The sequence below is a fragment of the Candoia aspera genome, chromosome 1, assembly GCF_035149785.1.
Source record: "Candoia aspera isolate rCanAsp1 chromosome 1, rCanAsp1.hap2, whole genome shotgun sequence".
Taxonomy (NCBI): domain Eukaryota; kingdom Metazoa; phylum Chordata; class Lepidosauria; order Squamata; family Boidae; genus Candoia; species Candoia aspera.
Window position 1 is genome coordinate 336,544,487 of NC_086153.1, and position 24,260 is coordinate 336,568,746.

At 46.6% G+C, this 24,260-nt stretch overlaps 1 protein-coding gene across 1 annotated transcript in view; it reads right to left on the reverse strand.

The window, feature by feature from the left end:
• Positions 1 to 662: 662 nt before the first annotated feature.
• The window catches only part of EFNA2 (ephrin A2), a 209,464-nt gene continuing 185,866 nt past the window's right edge, over positions 663 to 24,260 (reverse strand). The window contains exons 3-4 of the mRNA XM_063290884.1: positions 9,911 to 9,976; positions 663 to 856 (exon numbers count right to left, since the gene is read on the reverse strand). Of these exons, the coding sequence (XP_063146954.1) occupies positions 735 to 856; positions 9,911 to 9,976 (188 nt within the window). The 3' untranslated portion in view covers positions 663 to 734. The remainder of the gene's footprint in view (positions 857 to 9,910; positions 9,977 to 24,260) is intronic.

Genomic DNA, 24,260 nt, shown 5'->3' on the forward strand with positions numbered 1-24,260 from the left:
TGGTCACTGCACTATGTCCACCCCCTCGCCGCTGTATCGTAATATTCAAACCAAAACACATCCACGGGAATGTAAAGGATTTCCCCCTCCCCCCTCTTTCCCAAAATGAGGCACCAATGCAGAGGACATTCTCTGGTCTCTCCCCCATCATGATGTCTCTTTTGAGTTCCAGTTGTGGAAAAAGAATGGAATAGACCAAAAAGGGGGAAAGGAAAAAAAAGGTTAAGCTGAGAAAGTAAGAAAATAAAAATGACTATATTTGGTCTAGAGATTTGAAAACGAAAAACTCCACGGGGGTTAATCTAGGGGGGGGGGAGTTTTTACATCAGCTGGCTTGATACGGGTCTGTGGGACATCTTCAAAACCAGCTCAGCCCCCGTGTCACAGTTTTTTTTTAATGAGCCTTTTTTCTTCTTCCCTCCGTGCCCCATTGGACCGGACATCTGGCTCTATTTGGGATGGTCTTTTTTTTTTTTTCAGGAGACGCAGGAATTGGGAAAGAAAATCCAACATCCCTTAACCGTACGTTGGCCAAGACTGTAGATCAAAGCCCGTTGTGACACCCCCCTCCCTCCCCAAGAGTGTCCTTTGCTGATCCCGCAACAAACACGCTCCTGTTCACTCTTCCTCTTGCCTCTTTCATTCTCATTCTTTCCCTCTGATTCGTCCCCCCTTGGTCCTTGCAGCTGCTGCTGTGTAAGAAACCCAAGCTTCTCGTCTGCTGTCCCGCTGGGCTAGGAGGCAAGGATAGTCCAAAACACCGGCACCACCACGAAGAAGGCATCTGGGACCGTGAAGCTACAGCAGGAATTATTGCTGGTGAATATCGGTTCTGGAGATTCATAGAGGGAATCATCTGGTTGAAGGGAAAGGAAAAAAAAAAGAGTTGGAATTTTCCATAGAAACCCACTTCTTCTTCCATCTATCCCTTTGTTTTACTTTGTTTTTCTCCTTTTAAATTCTGCTGGTCATTGACCGAATAAATGTTATTGACTGGTTGGTCCATCTATCCAGATCTCCTGCCATCCCTGTGGTCACCTTGTTGCTCAGCATGATGGATGTGTTTGCCCAAGAAAATTGGATGATTTTAACAGGGATTTTCTTTCGGCCAAGCCAGTGGGGCAAATGAATAAATAGCGCAATGGAAAACATCATGCAGGCATTCCAAGCGTAGAACAATAATCATATACAGCACGGTAATTCAAATGGCTGGGTGAAGAAATGGTGTCCTGATGCCCTTTTTGCAATGCAGAAAAGGTGCAGGCCAAGGTCCTGAGATTATGTTCCACCAGATTATCTTAATATTTGGGCAGGCTCACAACAATCTAGCTCAGTGTTTCTCAAACTTGGCAACTTTAAGATGTGTGGGCTTTAACTCCCAGAATTCCTCAGCCAGCCATCTTAAAGTTGCCAAGTTTGAAAAACACTGAGCTAGCTGCACCTACGCTATTAAGAATTTTAAAGTCCAGGATGAAGAATTTGGCTGGGTTCCCACATCACAGTAAGCTATGGTTGCTTTAATCCTGGTTTGCTGAATCAGCGATGAGTGGTAAAATGTGCACCAACTGCGAAACCAAATGCTAACCAAATTTACAATACAGCTTAGTATGTTGTATAAATGCAATATTGGAAGGAAGCATGGAAAGCTTATGGTCAAGCAAAGCTTATCTTTAAGCATCAGGGTGATACCACCCCAACGCTGTGCTCCAATTAACAATCCAGCTGCAGCCTCCAGACATTTGTCAAGGGCAGCCCCACAAAACACACACTGCAATAATCTGATCATGATGAAAACAAGTTATGAGAGACAGGCCAGGGGGAGGTATTCCAAGGCACCCAGAGGGCAAAATATTGGAAAAACTTGGCGGGAATGGCAAATCAAACCACTTTCATATGAGATGAGGGAAACACAATTATGTTGACACCTCACGGCTTGACTACTGCAATGCGCTCTACATGGGATTGCCCTTGAAGACTACTCGGAAGATTCAACTGGTCCAGAATGTGGCAGTGTGGGCAGTGATGGGCATGCCTCATTATGCCCATGTAACGCCTCTGCTTCGCAAGTGCACTGGTTGCCGGTTTGCTCCTGGGTGTGATTCAAGGTGCTGATTGTTACCTATAAAGCTCTCCACGGCAGAGGGCCTGGTTATTTGAGGGACGGCCCATCTCCCATAACATCTGCCCAGCCAATTCGATCCTGCAGGGTTGGCGCGCTCCGGATTCCTTTGATTAAACCATGTCATCTATCGGGGCCCAGGAAATGCGCCTTCTCTGTGGCAGTGCCTGCCCTCTGGAATGAGCCTCCCCCCGAGATCCAGATGGCCCCCACTCTGCTCTTGTTCAGAAGAGCTGTGAAGACCTGGCTCTTCACCCAGACCTTTGGCCAGGGAGAGTGGGATCCCCCGCTTCATCGCGCTTGCCGTCTTTTATTTATTTATTTGTTTGTTTGTCATATTTCTCTACCATCCATCTTGAATTACGACAACTCTAGGTGGTTTACAATTAAAAATAAAAAATAACATATTGTTAAAACAACGCAATATAAATATATATAAAGTGCAAAATATAAAATATAAAATTCAAGATGGCAAGCATGATCTTATCGTCGGCCCCATCAAGGTGCCAACCACCCCCATGAATGGCTATCCCCCCTCCCACCCCAAGCAAGGTGGCACAACCAGGTCTTAACCCCCCCTTCCAGAAGGCCGGGAGAGTGGGGGTCTGCCTTACCTCCGGGGGTAACTTATTCCAAAGAGATCCCTTTATCTTTATTTTTTATCTTTTATTGACCTTACTGTAATTTCTTTGGAGTCCTTGGTACTCCAAGCTTGTTTGCTTGCACTATTTATTTATTTATTTATTTATTCAATTTGTATTGCTGCCCATCTCAAACCAGTGACTCTGGGCGGCTAACACTTACCCAACTAAGTTACATCATCCGTGCGAGGGGGTGTGGTTTGCTCCCTGTTTATATACAGCAGCTTGCCCTGCCAGTGTTGGTGGGGGTGCAGTTTTCTCCTTGGCAGTCCCTTCATTTTAGGGTATTTTTTTTCTTGATTGATTGTCTGCCTGATAGTTTGTCTCCGTGGTAGTTCCTTGATTCTGCTGGATTGTTTGGTGTTAATCCCTGCTTATCATGGTGTTGGCTGTGGGAGGGGTTGTGTTCTGGTCTTCTTGTTTCCTTCTTAGCTTTTTATTGTCTCTTTTGAATGGTGTATAAATATGGTTTATTTCTATGTGTCTATTGATGGCTGATTTGTCTGAAGGCCAAGCTTCCAGGAATTCCCCAGGGTTTTTGGATGTGGCTTGGTCTAGGATGCTCACAGTTTCCCAGTTGAAACTGTGGTTGAGTCCGTCCATTAAGAAGTTTTAATTGTGTCTTCTGACTGCTCATTGGTGTTCATGGACGCACTCTTGACAATCAAGCAGAAAACAATACCCTAATCAGGGAATTACCAAGGAGAAAACCACACCCCCACCAACACGGGCAGGGTGAGCTACTGTATATAAGGAGGCAGCAAAACCCACCCTCCCTCGCCCTGGTGATGTTACCTAGTTGGGTAATGAAACGTCTGCAAGCAAACAACCAAGCTCAGGGAGCACCAAGGGCTCCACTGTTCAACCCTGAGCTACAGAAATTCTCCTCTATTGCGATTTCTTTGATTGTTGGGAGCCGCCCAGAGTTGTCGAGAGTCAGGCAGCACGCAAGTGTAATAAATTATTATGACTTGAATGTTACTGGCAGCCCTTGGCTTCATACCACATGGCGTGCAGCATCACCAGCCACACGGACCAGGCGTTTCTTTTCATACCACTTCTGGCTCACGTCTGCAAAGTGGTGCAGAAAGGGAACAGCAAAAGAAGGAACAGGATGGAACTCAACCACCAGGGCTTGTGTGGCAAACTCCACCCACCTTGGGCTTTGGCTCCACCCATCCCAGGACCAGGCCCTTCCCCTCAGATGCTCCTGCCTCATTTATGTATGTTCATGTACGTCATTTATGTTCATGGACCTTAACAGAAAAAAAAAAACTGAAACTGGAGCATTCAAATCAATGGCTTGCTTTAGTGAGCTGACTGCTTTCTCCATTGCACTGCCATCTTTTCTGCCAGAGGCTCAATGTGTGGGGGACATTTATGTCCCGCACTCTGAGAAACTCCCCCCCCTCGCTGGCTGAGTTGGGGAGCAGAACAGTCCAGCATTAAAACAGCCGGTGAACAAGCTGCTTTTTCCAAGATCAGAAGCTCCTGTCTGCTGGCTCCCCATCCTGATTCTCCCCAGACGGGGGACTCCGTTTCAAAACACGCGGGCGGCATTTTCACAAGATGGAACGAGGCCAACTGAAAGAACTGCCAGCCAACTTGGAACAACAGGACATCTCTGGGGACTGGGCCTGTTTAGGTTAGGTTTTGTCCCCCCCACCCCACCCGCCGTGCCCCCCTCCCCAGCCTTGGCTTGCAGTCAGCACATCATTCCGAAGGTCAGGGAGCAATTGTTTCATAGCGATCCAATAATCCTGTTTCCAAAAGGCGCCTAATCAGCCAGCGATGCAAAATGTCTTCGAGGGAATCCGCTAAATTACAGCCAAAGCCGTTTTAACGCCATTCCCTCAGCTCGGCTCCTCTTAAGTTTATTACTAGATTAAGGGCGGTTTTGGCAGACTCGCAACCGGGGTGGGGGGGAAGAGAGAGGAGGAACTGAACAAAATTTGGAGATGCAAATCCATCTTGGCATTTGCTTTGCATTCCTCCATTCCAACCTGGCTAGCGTTTCTCCTTTGTGAGCGTGTCTGCGCCTGGACAAGGCCCTGCCGTTTCCTAGGCCACATCGTTCAGGAGTGGTTTTGCCCTGGCCACCTTCCTCCCAGGGCCGAGAGAGAGGGACTGGCCCAAAGTCACCCAGCTGGCTTTTGCATCCAAGGCAGGACTGCAGCTCACAGATTCTTGGATTCTGGCCCAGCGCCTTTAGCCGCTACACCAAACTGACTCTCAGGATCACTGCCAGCCACAGTGATATTCTCAGGAGCAACACATCTGCCGCGTGTCAGTGCTTCTCCAGGTGGAAGAATGGCGGCAAGAGCCCTCCTACTTTTGAAGACCCCTCCTTGATAGAGGATGCTCTCCTTTCTGAAGGCTCTCTGGCAACAGCCAGATCTTAGCTCTGTTTGCTCCCAAGGAGGGAGAAATTCAGTGGCCTGGTTCACACAGGCTGGGTTTCCCACTCACTGAATCACCAACTACCCAATTTGTTTAGGCAAAGTCTAGCTTCTTATGCAAAAATCAGCCATTTAATTTGCATAAATTCCACTGCTCTGCAACATCTATACTTCTCCAGGTGCTGGACTGAGAGTGGGGAGACCTGGGGTTCTAGTCCCCAGGGCCGCAACTAGGGTCTGTGTCACCTGGGGCAAACGTGGATTCCACACCCATTTTGGCTCCCCCCCCAGTGCTCATTTTGGTGCCCCCCCCAGCACAGCGCCCGGGACACATGTCCCACTTGCCCCTAGTTGTGACCCTGCTAGTCCCCCCTCAGCCACAGATGCTCATTGGCTGACTTTGGGCCAGTCCCTCCCCCTCAGCCTGAGCCAATCAGGTGTAGTGGGGAAGGGCTGGACTAGGAGGGGGGAGACCCAGGTTCTAGTCCCCCCTCAGCCACAGAAGCTCATTGGCTGACTTTGGGCCAGTCCCTCCCCCTCAGCCCGAGCCAATCAGGTGTAGTGGGGAAGGGGCTGGACTAGGAGGGGGGAGACCCAGGTTCTAGTCCCCCCTCAGCCACAGAAGCTCATTGGCTGACTTTGGGCCAGTCCCTCCCCCTCAGCCCGAGCCAATCAGGTGTAGTGGGGAAGGGCTGGACTAGGAGGGGGGAGACCTGGGTTCTCCCTCAGCCACAGAAGCTCTGGGTGGGTAGGTGGGAGCTTGTGGCCAATTCCTCTATCTTAGCTAACCCACCTCCCAGGGTTGTTACTATGAGGAAGAACAGGAGTGCGACATTATATATGTCCCCTTGAACTTCTGAATGAACAATGGAACAGAAATCTAATAAATAAATACACAAATGGAGAGCTGGAACAGGAAAAGAAAACACGGATGCTTGTCCCAGCCTTTGTGCAAAGGGGACACTACAAATACATCATGCTTTTTGGGGGAGGAAAAAAACAAAAACCTCGACAAAACAACCCGGAGGTTACTTTTTTAAAAAAGAATCCTTGTTTTGTTTTAAAGCCAATTAAAATCCCACAGATGTACACACACACACACACACACACACACAGAAATGAAAAAAGAACAACAAAAAAAGGCAATCTCTTTCTTGATTCTGTCATTTTTGACTATTTGCACGCTCCCTGGGAAGAACTGTGACCAAACATTAATTACATGTTAACAGGAGAAAATTATTAATTTGTGTTTTCTTTTTTCCCCAAACAGCTGCATGATTTAATTCTTTTAAAAATACCACCTGTTCAGAAAAAGCAGAAGGTTGTTGCTGTTTGTTACAATTTAAATAAAATAATTGGCTTTCTTTCCCCCCTTGATCCCAACAATGAAGTCAGCAGGTATTCCAGGCTGCCCCGAGTTCATCTACATTTCTTTTCTTTTCGTAGATTTCTTGTCTTCCCCCCAACCTAGAATTGAACATAATTTGGTGGAAATCTGTGTGCCACTTGGGCCAAAACCAATGCTTAGTGTTTCAGCCTTTGCCAAGAGAACAAAAGGTTAAAGTTGTGGGAAAGGTCACCGGAGTTTGTGTGTGTGCATGCATGTGTGTCAAAAGGCCTTCACTAATTTGATCTCAAGGGCAAAATGTGGAAGGAAGGGCGAGTGTCCATTCTGCTTGAAAATACGTTTTGTGTTGTTGGTGATCAGGACTGAGCACTGGGAAGGGGACACCATCTTGACTTTTTTGACCCCCACCCCACCCTGTAGATCCTCCTGATTCTGAGCAATGTTTTGGTTGCTGAGAACAGCATTTAATGTTTTGGGTGATTCCTAGCTCTGGGGGGGATCTCACAGATACATTCCCATATTGCACAAAAGCAAATATGGGGCAAATTCAGGGAACAGGTTAACTAGAAGCCACAAGGATGTCATGCGTATCGTGACATTTGCGCAATGACACCATCATGTGCCCAATCTCATTTGTCCTTCTAAGAACACCACAAAGTTGGGTGTGTTGCATGAATGTAGGCCACTGAAGCATAAACTAACCAATTAGACTGGGTCTGCCCAACACAGTAAGTCACAACCGCCCCGCAACAAATGTTAAAACTAACCAAGCTTAGCATGTTAGGTGAATGCAGCTGATAGGTCTTTCACTGATTAAACTTGCAATATATACCCAGCTGCTGAGTCCAGGTTTAGTTGATTTAAATCCTTTCTGCACTGGGGTGGAATGACAAAAGACATGTTGTACCATAAGCTCCACACCTTTTGTATGTAAGTCATGACATCACATACACGCCTCAAAAAGAGGCGGAGCTTGCAATGCAACAGTGTAATGCTGCTTTTGTTGTAGTCCTTAACTTATGACCACAGTAGGGACCAGAAAATTCATTATTAAGCGGCATGGTCATTAAGCGAGGCATCATGTGACCACACCCAATTTTACGACTTTTTTTGCCGTGGTTGTTAAGCGAATCACGTGGTTCCCCGTTGATTTTGCTTGTCAGAAGCCGGCTGGGAAAGTTGCAAATGTGACCCTGGGACGCTGCAACTGTCGTAAATACATGCCGGTTGCCAAGTGCCTCAATTCTGATCATAAGACCGCGGGGGTGCTGCGACAGTTCTAAGTGTGAGGATCGGTTGCAAATTACTTCTTCTGTCGTTAGCTTTGAATGGTCGCTAAACGAATGGCCGTAAGTTGAGGACTGGCTGTCGTTTTGACAAAAACAGCAAGATGCTATTTAAGGAAGATCAAATCCCAAGACAGTCTTATCCGTGTCTGAAAAAAGAGTCACTGAACTGTACGGCCACTAAAAGCTGGAGCTGAGGGGAAAAATTATCCTACCCAGAAGACAGGGCTTAAGATTGCTTCTCTGGAGGAACCTCCTCCCTTCAGCTGCAGGCACTGATTCCGGCTGAATGTAGATCAACTTCTTTTTTCTTGAAGAATTGTGACAAAAACTTGCCATTGAGAAAATAAAAGAACAAGGTAGAACAGTTAACTAACACTAGAATAGCTGTTGGGTTGACCTTTGGTGCCTTGAACTGTTTCTGAATGTATTCCCTTTCACTAGGGTGAGATGATCGGGTCCATCTTTTGGTGACCAGAAAGGAACCTCATGGTGAATCCAACTACCGTTCTTGGTCAACAAAGATGGAGCCAACAGAAAAGAGATATAATATGGTGGTATCCCAAAGGGTTATGGATGGGTAAAGCACCCTCCATAGCACCATGCACCCAAAGGCCCAGTCTGTAGAAGCAAACTTGTATCTCTTATAATGTTTAACAAACAGAGATGATTCTGCTTAGTTGCTACCCTACAAATGTCTTTTGGTGAGATCCTTGTGGTTAGAATTGTCGATGCTGCTGTCCCCCTGACCCAGGTGGGCTGTGATGGCCAAGGGAAGCTGTTTCTGGCTGGAGGAATCTGCCACAACAATGCATTCCCTGATCCCTCTGCTGAAGGTGAACCGTGGAACTTGTTTTTCCCTGTTTCCTGGTTTGGAGGAGACAAAGAGAATCTTTGGGCTCCATCTTTGATGACCAAGAAGTCACTGGATCTTATTCCTAGCTTAGTGGGTACAGTGAAGTTGGGAATATGGTTTCCATAGACACTCAAACATCCAGTCTCTGAAAAACAATGCCAACCACCCCACCAATTGAAATTAAATTTAAATTAGAATCTATATAGTACTAAAACTCTCATGTCTGTTTGATACCTTGTAACCTTTAACTGGGGGAAACCGTGCAGCATAGGGCAACAGTTTTTGAACCAAGGTACCTCAAATGGGCTAACTTACAGAATGCGTCCAAAATCCAGGACCCGTGACTCCCATGGAATAGAAATTTGGCAAATTTTATAAAACATTTTATGACATAGTACAAAATGTCATAAAACATTTCCTGTGGTCAACTCCTGATGTTTGAATGTGCTTTAAAGTTCAGCATTGGCTACTTCAAAGCAGATACATCTCTCCCTGAATTTTTAAGAGCTTTTCCAGTACATTAGAAGCTCTGCCACTGTTGAAGGCATTGAGGAATCTGGTAAGGAAATACCTCTGAAACGATGACCCAATGGGTCACGGGTTGCCTAGTTATTTCTATTTTTTTCTTAAAGGCTGAAACCTTGTGAGATCACCAAATCTCACAAGAGTGTGGGTATTACCTGAGCTCCGTGCAGGAACACTGAAATCTCATGAGATTTTAGTCTTCCCATATATCTCAGATGCAACATTTCACAAGATGTCACAAAATCACACAAGCGTGTCATCGTATCATTTGCCTGATGATGTTACGACGCACACAATGACAACTCAGCCTTGCCCACCCCCGGGATGCCCATATTGCAACCAAACACAATCCTATATGCATAGCTTTCATTTTATCTAGTGGATTTTATTGCCAACACAACAGAGACATAATTCAAGCATTATCTATTTCTACCCACCTTCTGAAGCAACACTGCATTTTTCCAATTCGTAAGAAAATCTGGACTTCAGAATATATCCAGAGAGAAAACGAGGAACGTTCTTTTCTCAGACATGAATTTCTGTTTACTCTTAAACCACACCCTTTCTAAAGATGGCTTTTGATGTTTCTGACCTGAGTGGTGCAGCAGAAGGTTTGGGGAAAATGAGGGCTGCTAGTTAATGTACCATCTGATTCATGCATCACTTCAGGTTGGTTAAAACCAGAATTCTGAAAAATCACATTTCTTAAGCCTCCCTAGTCGAACAAGCTACTTACTTGTTGGTCGAACATAAACTTTCAACTTTAAGCAGGGCTTGTCAACCAGATTAGGCGGAGTGGCCGCTGAAAGAAAGCAGAACAGAGAGAAGGGGGTGGGTGGGAAATGGCATTAGAGCAAAGCAGGTTTCTTCCACACAAGTAGGTATTTTGTATCTTTGGGGCAACAGGCAGACAAGAAGGCTAATTCTGAAAAACACCTCAGCTGAATGTTTTCCTTGTTTTGGAGAATCAAACTGCTTCAGCAATTTGTCCCTCCCTCCCTCCCTCCCTCCTTCATTTTATTTATCAAATTTTATCACTGCCCATCTCCCCCCAAAGGAGGGACTCTGGGAAGGAGGGAAGGGACTTCCTTCCTTCCTTCCCTCCCTCCCTTTTCCCTTTTATTTCCGATTTTTGTTCAGAGCAGAAGTCATGCACAATTCTGCTCTATCGTCCTCTGTATTCATGTACAATGGCCTCAAGATTATTTTTCTATAGCGTTTTTACCAGTGCACAGAAGCACAAATTCATGCACATTGCCATGGCCCCAAAAATGGACCTTGATGTTTGAGTTTTGCCCAGATGGCTTTTGGGCACTATTATGTTCAACAGCGAACACTCCACCGACTTGAGCCCGTAAGTACCAATTGCTATTTGACCCGCAGATGTTTCCCGACTTTGCTAAGAAGCTTAAAGCTCTCTTAGGTATCCCCCGTTCCTTTTACTGAATGATAGGCTCTGCTTTTAAAACCATGTCTTTGATCAACCACCAAAACCGATGTCAAAAGTTGTCTGACCCCCAGGCAGGATACTTAACCAGGACAAGGTTCCTCAGATGTGTTTGGATTTCCGCCCCTAAAAACCTGCCAAGCCAAATGATACGGTTTGGAGGGCGTCCTTCATCCAGGCGGGTGTGAGATGTGTGTTGAAAGATAGGCAAAAGGGGCTTGTTTGAGGAGAGTAAAAGTTGGTAATTAAAACCATGGGGCGGGGGCACAGGGGGGTGCCCAGTGGGAATATTCCAAGGCATGAAATTGGTTGGATTAGGATGGATGGCCCAGCTAAGAAAAAGGGGGTTAAAAGGAAGGGGAAAAAAACACCCTATTTTGGTGGAGAAAAGGGAAGAAAGGGGAAGATTTGACAAGGCGGATTTTTCGCCTGTTCTAAAACGGATTGGATTTGACAACCCAGTTCCAAAGAAATCCAGGGAACATCCTGTTTGAAGAAAGCTGGAGTTTCCTTTCTATGCAAGGGTCATCCAAAATGAATGTTCGAGCCACGCCGGAACACTGATTTATATTAATGTTTCTCCAGGGGACCACAGATCCAAGCATGGTCACCCTGCCTGCCCCTTTCTCTCTCCCGCTTGTTTTCCTAGTTGGGCAGAACAAGAAATTGGCTACTTGAAAACAGAGAAAGCAAATTGGGTCAGATCAGCAATTCTTTTCACCCAGCGCTGGCAGATTCAGATCTTAGGCTTTTTTCACACACAACATCTATTTTAAATCTGCTTTTAATAATTTGGAGATGAGGCAGACGGACAGACAGACATAGAAGATAGATAGGTATAAATTCCAGAGTTTTTTGTGGGGGGCAGCTTTTTAAAAGGATCTCTTTCCTCTCTGCCCTAGAAATCTGAAGGTTTTTTTACACTCTTTTTAAGGCTAAAAATATACAAATGAAGTGGCGAGTGGTGGCAGTAGGGTCCCCAAAGCTCAACTTTCCTCTAAAGCAAACAGAATAAAGAGGCAGTTCTCAGAGACACAATTCTCTTTCGTCAGACATAATCAAAATGCAAAACCAGATAATCTTTTCCTGCCCACGAATCCCCAGATAAGAATGAATTTAACCTTCTGTATATTTGTACTCCTTAACTAAAGGTCTGGGTTCCAAATTCACGTTCTTTCACCGTTTTAGGTTAGCCTCACACACCGTGTGAATCCAGCTTCAGGAAAAAAAAACGGCCCTCAGGGATCTGGACACATAAGACACTGGCTGGGTCTGCACAACGTACTAAGTTAAAAGAAACATCAAACTTTACCAGTGTTCTTGACTGGACACCAGGAAGCATTCCCAACAATAAAATCTATTTAAAAGAGGATCTGGTTGCTTTGAAAGACAGAGGACTCTCCTTGCAGGTGTTTAAAATGCTGGAATAGCACATCAGATGGGGATGCTGGAATAGCACATCCCTGCCCAGGGCAGGGGTTTGGACTAGATGATCTCCAAAGCCCCTTTCAACTCTTCCATTCTAGGATTCTATCATCAGGCTGCATCCAGAGATAGCAGACCCTCCTTCATGGCACATGTTTCAGCAGAGGCTGGACAACACTCTATTGGGGATGACTAAGGTCGTGAATTCCTGCCCTGGGCAGGGGGGGGTCAGACTAGATGATCTCTAAGGTCACTTCCGGCCCTCAGATTCTGTGATTTTTATGCTGTGCAAATGCGGCTAGTGGGCCGCGCCTGTTCCATGCTTAGCAGAGGAGCCCAGCTTCAGCAAAGGGCCCTCGTTTGACCCCACAGCTGTCCCGGCATCTTCAGAATTGTCCTAATTTGGGTGGCTCGTTTAAAAATGCACCAAGGGGGAGAGAAGGTTGGCGTCACAGTGACAAACTGATGCACTGAGGGAAACCGAGGATCCCCTTTCTGGCGGAGAAAGAGGTCCTTTGCCCCCGGCGTGACAATCCGAGGAGACCCATCAGCAGCCGTTCCCAGAGCCATTTCAATTTTGGGCTGAGCGGCTTGCTGAGATATTGACACCAACAATGGGAGGGCTTTATTGGAGCTGCCCTCCCGCCCCATCGCTTCCCATCCACCCTCCCTCGGAGCACCATTGTCCGCAGACAATCCCGTGCTGACGTCACCTTTTTGAATGGGACCAAAGAGGGCGCCACAATGGGGGCCATTGAAAAAAAAAACGGGAAAGGCCTCATCTGCCTAGCCACACCCCTTCATTTGCATGTCCCGCCACCCAGGGTCTCTTTCCCAGAGAAACGCTGGGCGTGAATGAACGCTGGGGAAGCTGCTACAGAATCGTGCAATGTGGGGTGTTCCTGGGTGTGGGGGGGGGGGGGGTTGTAGATCGCCGAAGCCTTTTTCTTTTCCAGGATCCCCCCCTTCCTTCCCATGCTTCGCATAAAAGAGCTTAGTGGTTATTATGCGAGTTTGGGGGGCTTCCCCCAAGTTCCTTTTTCTAAACTTTTTTTCCTTTTTATTTCTGGATGCCTGGAGACTACCTCCACGCTGTGCGGTAGGTTTTGGATATACAGCAGGTCCCCAGTCTAAGAATGAGGTCCGTTCCTAAGTCTGTCCTTAAGTCAAATTAGTATGTAAGTCAGAACAGTTATTTAGCATCAGTTAGTCAAACGTTCGTCTCAGTGTATAGTATACATTTTACCTTTCTATGCATATAAAACACTTAACACTTCCAAATACACTAGAACATCTTAAACATAATCATACACAAAGTAATATTGTGTTTTTAACTCAAAACATTGTACTTAACTCGAATTTTTAATATAATAGGCTTCATGGCAGTCCGTTCTTAACTAGAAGCCGTCCGTAACTCGGGACGTTCATAAGTCGGGGACCTGCTGTATATAAGGATCGTATATAAGCCTGGATATCTGGAGCAGGAGGTGTGTAAAAAACAGACTCTGTTGGTTGTTTTCAGTTATATTGTGAGTTTTTTTGGACGTGCGTGGTTCTTTTCCCCCCATTTTGTGGTCTTCTTGTTTTACTTTTAAATTGTACGCCACCCAGATTCATGTGGAATCGGGAAGTCTCTAAATATATACGTATACTGTATATAGCTGTGTGTCCGCACAGTCTGTAATAAAATGGTGCGGTATGCAATTTCTTCTATTCCATTTCCCCTGCAACTTTTTTTCCCCACTTTTCCCCACCTCGACATCAAATCAGTATGCATGACCACTGGTTTGGATTCTCTTGTTCTCAAAGTTCTGTCTCTCTCTCTTTTTTTTACAAAAGATGTTTTGCAGTTTTGCAAACTGTGGAGTTATTCCCAAGCCTCCCGATACCTCCCTCTCTGTTGCGCACAGCTGGTGCTGTTTTGTTGATCCACCCACTGTCCTGCTGCACAAGGCCCTTTAAGCTTTAAGCAAAGTCTTAGCTTTACCACGTCCTCCAAACCCAGATTGGCCATTGCTTGGGCGTATGGGAACCAAACCTCATAACCCTGGTTTGTTGTGGGCTTACATTCTGGTTTCCATACCCCCCCCCCGAGCTTTTAATTAGATTTTTTTACTTAGCTCAGTATTGAGATATATTCTTAGAATCTTATATACCTACTAAATTGATCTAATTGAAGATGATTTCTTCCCTTCTTTTTCTGACCAGGGGACTATACGAAAACGGTGGGAAGGAGATGCACTTTTTTTTTTTTTTTTAAAGAAAATCTTTGTATGAAACTTTAGCTTCCATAATTTCACAACATCATCTGAAGTCCCAGTCAATGGAGAGATCCCATAAATAAACAAAGAATCTTTACAGAAGGGAGGGATGGGGGAAGGGGAGAAAGAAAACAAGAAGGAAGGAAAAGGAAAAGGAAGTAAGGATAGAAGTAAGGGAAGGGAGGCTGGGGAATTCTGGGAGTTGGCTGGCTGGGGAATTCTGGGAGTTGAAGTCCACACATCTTAAAATGGCCAAGGTTGAGAAACACTGGGATAGATTATAGAAAGAAGAGATTCATGACGTACCTTTAGAGAGAGAGGTTAAAATATAATTGTACTTATAACTGCTGTGAAGAATATCAGAAGCTCCTTCTCTATACCTTTATATCTTTCTTTATATCTATTTTTCCATTTTTTTCCTATTTTCTTATTGCACTTTTAGCTTTTTCTGTTATTTTGCTTTTAAAGCTTTTAATAAAAATTATATATAAAAATTATAAATTCCAGTCACATTTTTAAAATTTAAGAGAGGAAGCACGCCCAATCTGCACTACTTTGACTTCATTTACATCCTTTTCCACCAGTGTGTTGCACATACACCAATCAAATAACGAAAGAAGAAGCTACATGGATGTAACTGAGGCATGTTGGCATCTGTACGGTATTCTCTTTCTGCAGTGTTTTACTGAGAGTTGTAAACATTTATCTCTGCACTGCTCCAAACTGGAGGGAGGGAAGGAAACTTGTGAATGATTGCATTTAGGGGCTGTGTTTTATTAGTGTGCAGAGACACTCCTGAGGATAACTAAAAGCACCATCTAAAAAGAACCATGACAGAACCACATTTGTTTAAAGAATTTTACAGGGCTCTTCCTCATGATCTGCTCACTGCAGACCAGGAAGGCTTCAGGAACTATATTTATTGATAGGATCAACCATCGACAGCAAAGGAACCAGCAGTCAAGAAATATGCCGCAGACTAGCACTTGGCCAAGCAGCCATGAAGGCCTCGGAAAAGGTATTCAAATGCTGTGATGCGTCTGTACCTACAAAGATCAGAATCATACAAGTCATGGTCTTCCCTGTGACACTCTACGGAAGCCAGAGTTGGACTTTGAAGAAGCAGGATGGGAAGGCGATTGATGCCTTTGAACTTTGGTGTTGGAGACGTCTCTTGAGAATGTCATGAACAGCCAAGGAAACAAACCGATGGATCATCGAACCAATCAGCCCAGAGTTCTCACTCAAGGCACAAACGACCAGCTCAAATCATCCTATTTCAGACACATTAAGCAAAGACCCAGCTCTCTGGAAAATGCTCTGATGTTGGGAAAGGTGGAAGGAAAGAGGAGAGAAAGGAGTCAAGATGGCAGCCTAGATGATCTGCTCAAAGCTCCACCTATTTTTTATTTTATTTTATTGTGTGATGCAGGGCTAGCTTCAACCGCACCATTGTGGCCACCATCTTGATTTTTTTGACCATACCCTGTGGGCATCCGTGTAAGGGAGCCTATGGCTGCTTGAGAGAAGTGTGAGAGAAGACTGTGAGAGCTCAATGTCTCCCTGAGGTTTTAATACACACCTGCAAAGAGATGAAGGCAGTTTGTTTGATTGCCTTTTCAGACCTCTTACAATCCTCCTAATCCCCCAGTTCTCACCTCCATCTGCAAAGAGGCTCAATATGGCTCACTGAGTTTAGCCCTTGCCCTCCTTTGTTTCTTCCACCTTTGCATCTTCATCCGTAAATCCCTTCTTTCTTTTCCTTAGTTTATATGAATTGTTCTGCTGCTGCTAACACCACTTCCTCCCCACTCCTATCATCATCATCTTCACAACAACATGAAATCCCAGCTGCCAGTTCTTTCGCTGGTGTTGGCCTTCATTCGCATCAAGGTCTTCCCAAGAACCCAGGAGGTCGTAATGTATCGGCGTGGTGTATGTGCAGGATCGGAACCGTGTGGCCTTTTGTAATTGACAGATGGAAATGTTGTCAATGGGCAGATTTTTCAAGTGCTGTCCAAGGCTCTTTGGAATGGCACCCAGTGTGCTGATAACTCTTGGGACCACCACGGCCAGTTTATGCCATAATCTTCCAACTTCGATTTTCAGGTCTTGATACTTTGTGATCTTCTCCAGATCTTTGTTTTCTCTTCTACCATCCCCTGGTAGTGCCACATCAATTATCCACACTTTCTTCTCTTCCACCACAGTTAAATCTGGTCTGTTATGTGCCAGGACTTTATCGGTTTGTATTCGGAAATCCCACAATATTTTAACCTGCTCATTTTTTACTATTTTTCAACTATATGTTCCTACCAAGTTTTCATTTACCGGCACATGGTAATTTTTACGGATGTTCCAGTGAATCACTTTGGCAGCTGCATTGTCGTTGTTTATAATCAATTTGTGCGATCTTGCATGAGCTGAGGATACGATCTACTGTTTCTTCTGCTTTTTTGCACAATCTGCACTTTAAATCATTTGATGATTTTTCAGTTCTGGCCTCGATTGCGTCACCACCACCACCACAGGTCCAAACCCAGCTCCAAATCCTTGGCCATTTAGCTCATCCCAGGCAAGTGAATCTATTTCTCAGGCCACCTTGCAAGGTTGCTATGAGGATTAAATGGACGCCATAGTGACCCCTTGGAGAAAAGGTGGATGTCAGTACAATACATTTAGGTTTCCCTCGACGTAAAGTCCAGTCGTGTCCGACTCTAGGGGGCGGTGCTCATCTCCGTTTCTAAGCCTTGGAGCCGGCGTTGTCATAGACACTTCCGGGTCATGTGGCCAGCATGACTCACGGAACGCTGTTACCTTCCCGCCGAAGCGGTACCTATTGATCTACTCACATTGGCATGTTTTCAAACTGCTAGGTGAGCAGGAGCTGGGACTAGCAACGGGAGCTCACCCCGCCGTGCGGTTTCGAACCGCCGACCTTCCGATCAGCAGCTCAGCGGTTTAACCCGCAGCGCCACCGCGTCCCTGTACAATACATTATCAAGTGCTAAATGAGATACAAATATATTTCCCAGAGATATTTGAATGAATCCACCTGAACCCAGGTTGGCTGGGCTCTCACATTCCCCTAAGCTAGGCTGAAACGGCACTGTGTCATTTCTGGTCCAGTGTGCTGTCAGAACCCTGCGGATGAACCCAGCCATCACGTTAAGACATCCTGCGGTTCATCTATTGGTGCAGCATATTCTATAAACAGGGAAATTATGCTTTGTCAACCGAGCTTAGGGTTTGGTGTGTGGTGCAAGCCCAGCCAATGGGATGCCACCAGAAATAGGAAACTTCCTTTTCTATGTAGGGGTAAGGCAGAAAAATGGAAAACGCAAGAACCCGTCTCCTTACTAAATGGCTCACAATCAGCCTTCTACCACCATGGCCCCAGAGGTGTTGGGACTTCAATTCCCAGCATTCCCATTGATTCCAATGGGTGGGGAATTCTAGAGTCCCGGTTCACTGGGTGGGGGTGCCAAGGTGAGAAAAGCTGTGAAGGAGGGCAGCAGTGCGGGGCAGAGGTGCAATTTTTCAGCAAGTGTCCTGCTGTCCTCTGTAACGTGGCATTCTTCTCAACATGGGAAACCCTCACCAATTCTCTCTCTCTCCACTCTCTTTCCTGCACACAGGGCAAGGGTTTCCCCCATTTTTCCAGTGATCAAATTGCAGGTAGCCAAAGGGGGGGGGGAAACAGTTCCTTAACCTTTGATACTACTTATTTTATCCTCCTCCCCCTCCCATTTGATTAAAATTATGGAGTGAACAAGGCTTCACTGCATGGATTTATTGGCATCTTAGCCCATCCCATAACTTTGGACTACCAATTTGGCTCTGTATGCTTTGCATGAGTTTTCTCTTCTCCCAAATCTATTGAAATTAGTCTCTAAAATGGGCAATATATACACAAGCATGAATTATACTCCTGTTTTGTATCTTTGGCCTCTCCAAAAAACACCTGTTTTCCCCTCTTCCTGCTTGCCTCCATTCTGGTTCAGGTTCAAATTCAGGCTCAGTTTTTACTTGTAAAAAGATTCTCTGCAAGAGAACCAGATCAAAAACAGATGCACTCTCTTCTGGCCAGAAAGCCACTGCTTAACCTTGACCTGTGCCGTAAGTGTGGCATGTAACGTAAAGCAGCCCCTTCGTCTGAATGCCTGGAAGGTTAATGGAATTCCAATTTGCAAACTATGGAAGAAGGTAATGCTCGTTCTTTCATGTCTGCTAAATATAACTCCCTCAAAGAAGTGTAATTTCCAATGTTCCACATGACGTGAATTCTAACAGGCTTAGCCGTGATGAGTTTCTCTGTTTACTCCTATGTAATCTCTCACTAAAACATTAAGAGAGAGAAGGGAGGGAGGGAGGGGAGGGAGGAGGTCGAGGAAGAGAGAGGAAGGAAGGAAGGAAGGAGAGAAAGGAAGGAGAGAAAGGAAGGAAGATGGAAGGAACAGGGAGGGAGGAAGGAAGAAGGAAGGAACAGGGAGGGAGGAAGAGAGGAAGGAAGGAAGGAAGGAAGGAAGGAAGGAAGGAAGGAAGGAAGGGAGGAAGGAAGGAAGGAAGGAAGAAGGAAGGAACAGGGAGGGAGGAAGAGAGAGAGAGGAAGGAAGGAAGGAAGGAAGGAGAGGAAGGAAGGAAGGAACAGGGAGGGAGGAAGAAGGAAGGAACAAGGAGGGAGGGAGGAAGAAGGAAGGGAGGAGAGGAAGGGAGGAAGGGAGGAAGGAAGGAAGAAGGAAGGAACAGGGAGGGAGGAAGAAGGAAGGAACAAGGAGGGAGGGAGGAAGAAGGAAGGGAGGAGAGGAAGGAAGGAAGGAAGGAAGGAAGGAAGGAAGGAAGGAAGGAAGGAGAGGAATGAAGATGGAAGGAACAGGGAGGGAGGAAGGAAGAAGGAACAGGGAGGGAGGAAGAGAGAGGAAGGAAGGAAGGAGAGGAAGGAAGGAAGAAGGAAGGAAGGAAGGAAGAAGGAAGGAACAGGGAGGGAGGAAGGAAGGAACAGGGAGGGAGGAAGGAAGAAGGAAGGAACAGGGAGGGAGGAAGAGAGAGGAAGGAAGGAAGGAAGGAAGGAAGGAAGGAAGGAAGGAGAGGAAAGGAGGAAGGAAGGAACAGGGAGGGAGGAAGGAAGAAGGAAGGAAAAGGGAGGGAGGAAGAGAGAGGAAGGAAGGAAGGAAGGAGGAAGGAAGGAAGGAGAGGAAGGAAGGAAGAAGGAACAGGGAGGGAGGAAGAGAGAGGAAGGAAGGAAGGAAGGAAGGAAGGAAGGAAGGAAGGAAGGAAGGAAGGAAGGAGGAAGGAACAGGGAGGGAGGAAGAGAGAGGGAGGAAGGAATGCCTATTTCAATAAAATTCTCAGACTCATAAAGCAAAGTTTAATAAAATCTGGTTTATTGGAAAATAGAATGCAAACACAATGAAAGCTGAGAATGGGAAAAGCGCGCCTAAAATCAAACTAAATAACCCCCGTTACAAATGAAGTCCCACCCCCCCTACAATCGTCTCAAATTCACAACCCCAGGTGCTCCTAACGAGTTCCGCTGATCAACGGGGAAAAAGACCTTGAACAGAGAAGATAACCCAAACACATGCCATCTTAACGAGCACAGATAGAGAGCTTGGTGCAAGGTCTCTCAGCAGCTCCCTCTCAACCAGAAATGCGCGTCAGTGCCCTGGCATGTGAAACATTACAATGTACAATGCACATTGAAACGATGAACATGACAGGAACAGGGAGGGAGGAAGAGAGAGGAAGGGAGGAAGGAGGAAGGAAGGAACAGGGAGGGAGGAGGGAAGAAGGAAGGAAGGAAGGAAGGAAGGAAGGAAGGAAGGAAGGAAGGAAGGAAGGAAGGAGGAAGGAACAGGGAGGGAGGAAAGAAGAAGGAAGGAACAGGGAGGGAGGAAAGAAGAAGGAAGGGGGAGGGAGGAAGAGAGAGGAAGGAAGGAAGGAAGGAGGAAGGAACAGGGAGGGAGGAAGGAAGAAGGAAAGAACAGGGAGGGAGGGAGGAAGGAAGGAAGGAAGGAACAAGGAGGGAGGAAGAGAGAGGAAGGAAGGAAGGAAGGAAGGAAGGAAGGAAGGAAGGAAGGAAGGAAGGAAGGAACAGGGAGGGAGGGAGGGACGAAGGAAGAAGGAACAGGGAGGGAGGAAGAGACAGGAAGGAAGGAAGGAAGGAAGGAAGAGGGAGGGAGGGAGGAAGAAGGAAGGAAGAGGGAGGGAGGGAGGAAGAAGGAAGGAACAGGGAGGGAGGAAAGAAGAAGGAAGGAACAGGGAGGGAGGAAAGAAGAAGGAAGGAACAGGGAGGGAGGGAGGAAGAGAGAGGAAGGAAGGAAGGAAGGAAGGAAGGAAGGAGGAAGGAACAGGGAGGGAGGAAGGAAGAAGGAAGGAACAGGGAGGGAGGGAGGAAGAGAGAGGAAGGAAGGAAGGAAGGAGGAAGGAACAGGGAGGGAGGAAGGAAGAAGGAAGGAACAGGGAGGGAGGGAGGAAGAGGGAAGGGACAGGGAGGGAGGGAGGAAGAAGGAAGGAAGGAAGGAAGGAAGGAAGGGAGGGAGGGAGGGAGGGAGGGAGGAAGGAAGGAAGAAGGAAGGAAGGTGGAGGGAGGGAGGGAGGGAGGGAGGGAGAGGACTAGAGAGTGGAAGGAAGGAGTGAATGAAGGAAGGTACAGTTGGGGAAGAGGAAGAGGAAGAGCACTAGCAGCAAATGATGCTATTTGGGCAAAAGATAGTTGTTTACAAGAAGAAGGAAAACAAGAGGAAACAATAATTTAATATAGACAAAAGGAAAAATGGAGAAGACCAAAAAAAACGGATGCTTTTTTTTTCCAAGATGAACAGACTTCAACTCCCAGAGTTCCCCAGCCAGCACTCTGGGGAGTTGATTTTTACCCACCTTAAAGTTGCTGCGGTTGCAAAACACTGCTTTGGTGCAGAAGAAGAGAAAACATTACGAATGATGAAGCCCGCCTGCCCTTTCCCACACCACGCAACCGTGTTTGCGATCAGGCCCGCAACTGGGGTCTCTGTCACCCGGGGCAAACATGGATTCTGTGCCCATTTTGGCGCCCCCTCCAGCTCAGCGCCCGGGGCACATGCCCCACTTGCGCCCCCCCCGCCCCCAGTTGCAGCCCTGTTTGCGACTCTGGAATGCTGTGGGGTCGTGGGTTATATTAGTACTGTTATTGCTATTTTATTTTTTCTTTACTGATGGCAAGGGGTGTGGTGGGGGAGCTGGAGACGTCTCCAGTTCCAGAGAGTTTCCCAGTTTGGGAACAGTTTTTGAGATAGTTAAGTTTTCCTCACCCACAATGTCCTTGAAAATCACAAGCCGGGCCCTGATCCTGTGCTTGGCCTGGGCGGCCTGATTAAAGGCAGGGAGAAAAATGCGCCAACCTTCCTTCACAAGGGCGATGCGCACCCAAAGCCACCAAGCTCAGATACTGGGTGGGGAGCCATTTTTCCTCCTTTGTCTTTGAAGCAGCTCAACGCAAAGGGTTTTAGCATTTGTTTTATCTCCATCCTGGGGGAAATTTATTCATTTCTTTATCTGTTACAGTGTTTTGTTTAGCAGTGCTCAGCTAGCAAGTCCTCTGAGTTTCACCCCCGAAATTTGGGTGGTTTATTCTCTCAGTCGAAAGGGTGGGTAGGAATTATCTTGAATAAATCACATATAATCGCTGGTGCCTCAACCCTAGATCGGCTAGTTGGAGAAGGGTAAGATGGAGCAGCGGGCCAAGGCTGAGCCCTATTTTCCTAGTTAAACCTGTATCTTTGCTTGCTTTTGGCACAGTGGGTGGAAGGAACCCAGCCACCATGCAAGTAAACCATGCTTCGTGTGTTGCAAAGACCCAGCCGATTGTGGCTTATTCCACAAATTATGGTTAAGCACGGTAGGGTTTATGACTCAGACATATCTAGGAACTACTGATCAAGAAGGACCAGGACAAAGGATCTAGGCTAGTCTTAAGAAGGATTCTAATGAAAGCTGTGGTGTATCTCCTCAGTGAATTGTTTGGCCAGCTGGCAAGGAACAGCTTAGATTAATTATCTTATGGATCTGATAGTACAGATAGCCCTTGACCTATGACCACGATTGGGACTGGAACTTCCATCGCTAAGCGAGGTGGTCATTAAGTGAATCACGCTCGATTTTATGATCTTTTTGCCATGGTCATTAAGTAAATCATTCGGTCATTAAGTGAATCCACTTTCCCCCACTGACTTCGCTTGTTGGAAGCTGGCTGGGAAGGTCACAAATGGTGATCATGTGGCCCCGGGACGCTGCAACCATTTTAAGTATATGTGTCATGAGCACTGATGGTGAGCAGGAGGGGGCCCCTATCCAGGGGGAAAACGCATGTGTAGTAGTGAGGAGTTGAGCAGCCATTCAAACAGACAGAGATCAGACCCGCCTTGACTTTTGGGGTTTATCTGTCTGGGTTTTCTCTCACTTCTTCAGTTTGTTAGGATTTTCTGTCTAATGCAGCAGTAATAAAACACTAGAGACTTATTCCTCATCTCAGCGTGATTCCTGACTGTTAGGACAACATGCCACTTGCCATGTGCCTGAATTTTGATCACATGACCATGAGGACGCTGTGATGGTCGTATGTGCGAGGACCGGTCATAAGTCACTTTTTTCAGCGCTGTTGTGACTTTAAACGGTTGCTAAACAAATGGCTGTAAGTCGAGGACTACCTGTACAGGGGTGACTGGGAAGGTGGTCAAAAAAGCCAGGATGGTGGCTGCGATTCCACGGTTGAAGCCCAGCCTTCTTTTTAAGTCAAGATGGCCACTCTCTTGACTTTTTTGACAGCCCCCTCCCCTGGATGCCCCCAGGGTTGCTATTCCGTTTCAGTAGGAATGACCTCCAAGTTTTTCCCTTGAACGTTAAGAGACAACAAAGTGTCTCCAAGGAGATTTTGGGCTCCCAGCACGTTCTCAGGAAGTCGTGCCGCCCTTTTCAACTGCGTACACATAAATATTGTCTGCTGGTCAAGTAAGCAGTATTAGTCTGGGTGTGCAAATGATTCTTTCCAGCTAGAAAAGAGCTTTCTCTTGTATGAGCAGAAAGTCTGTAGCTCAGTGGCACAAACGGGTCTCCCGGTTCAGTCCTCTTTCGCTCCAGGCAGGCGGACCTGGCGAACAGCTGCCAATCAGGGTTGGGAACCCAAGCGGTGAGACCTGGACGACCATCGCTCGGCGTGGAGCAGCTTTTTTACAAACAGAGGTTTTCCCCAAGTTCTCTAGCCAAAAGCATCTCAGCTGTTGCAGCCAGTGGGCAATAAACACTGCTGGGTCAAGTGGCCGGACTGAGGGATCAGGGCTGCTGGAAAGCGATTCCTCTGAGCTGGCAGAAAAGACCACGGACAACCCTTGGTCTCCTTTCCAAAACAGACTGCTTGCAACCAAGTTGTATCTCTGGCAAAGATGAGCTCGGAATCAGAAGGAAGGGAGGGAGGAGACATAAAAAGAAGAAAAGGAAGGAAGGAAGGAAGGAAGGAAGGGAGGGAGGGAGGGAGGGAGGGAGGGAGGGAGGAGAGGGTGGGCCAAGTAAGAGAGGCCGTACAAAAAAAAAAAAAAGAAGGAAAAAGTAGTTGACGGAGGGAATGAAAGAGAATTGCCGACTGGTCTAGTTTTGGCTCTAACTCTTGTGCCCAGCCTCTGCCAGCCCTGCAGTGCAGAGCAGGTGATGCCAACCGTGTGGGGGGGGGATCAAAAAGTCAAGGCGGGGGCTGAGCTCACACGATCGAAGCCCAGCAACCCCTGTAAAAAAGAGGCAGGACTGTGACTGTGCCCTTGCGACCTCCATCTTGACTTTTTGACCTCCCAACTGACACCTTTGGCTGAAGGAAGATGGACCTTGCTCCTGCTGCCTAACAGCCTCAGCAAAAGTGGACCTATTTTCCCTTGGCGAGGAAGAAGAGGAAGACTCTTAAATCGAGGGCTTCTTAACATGAGGTCTGG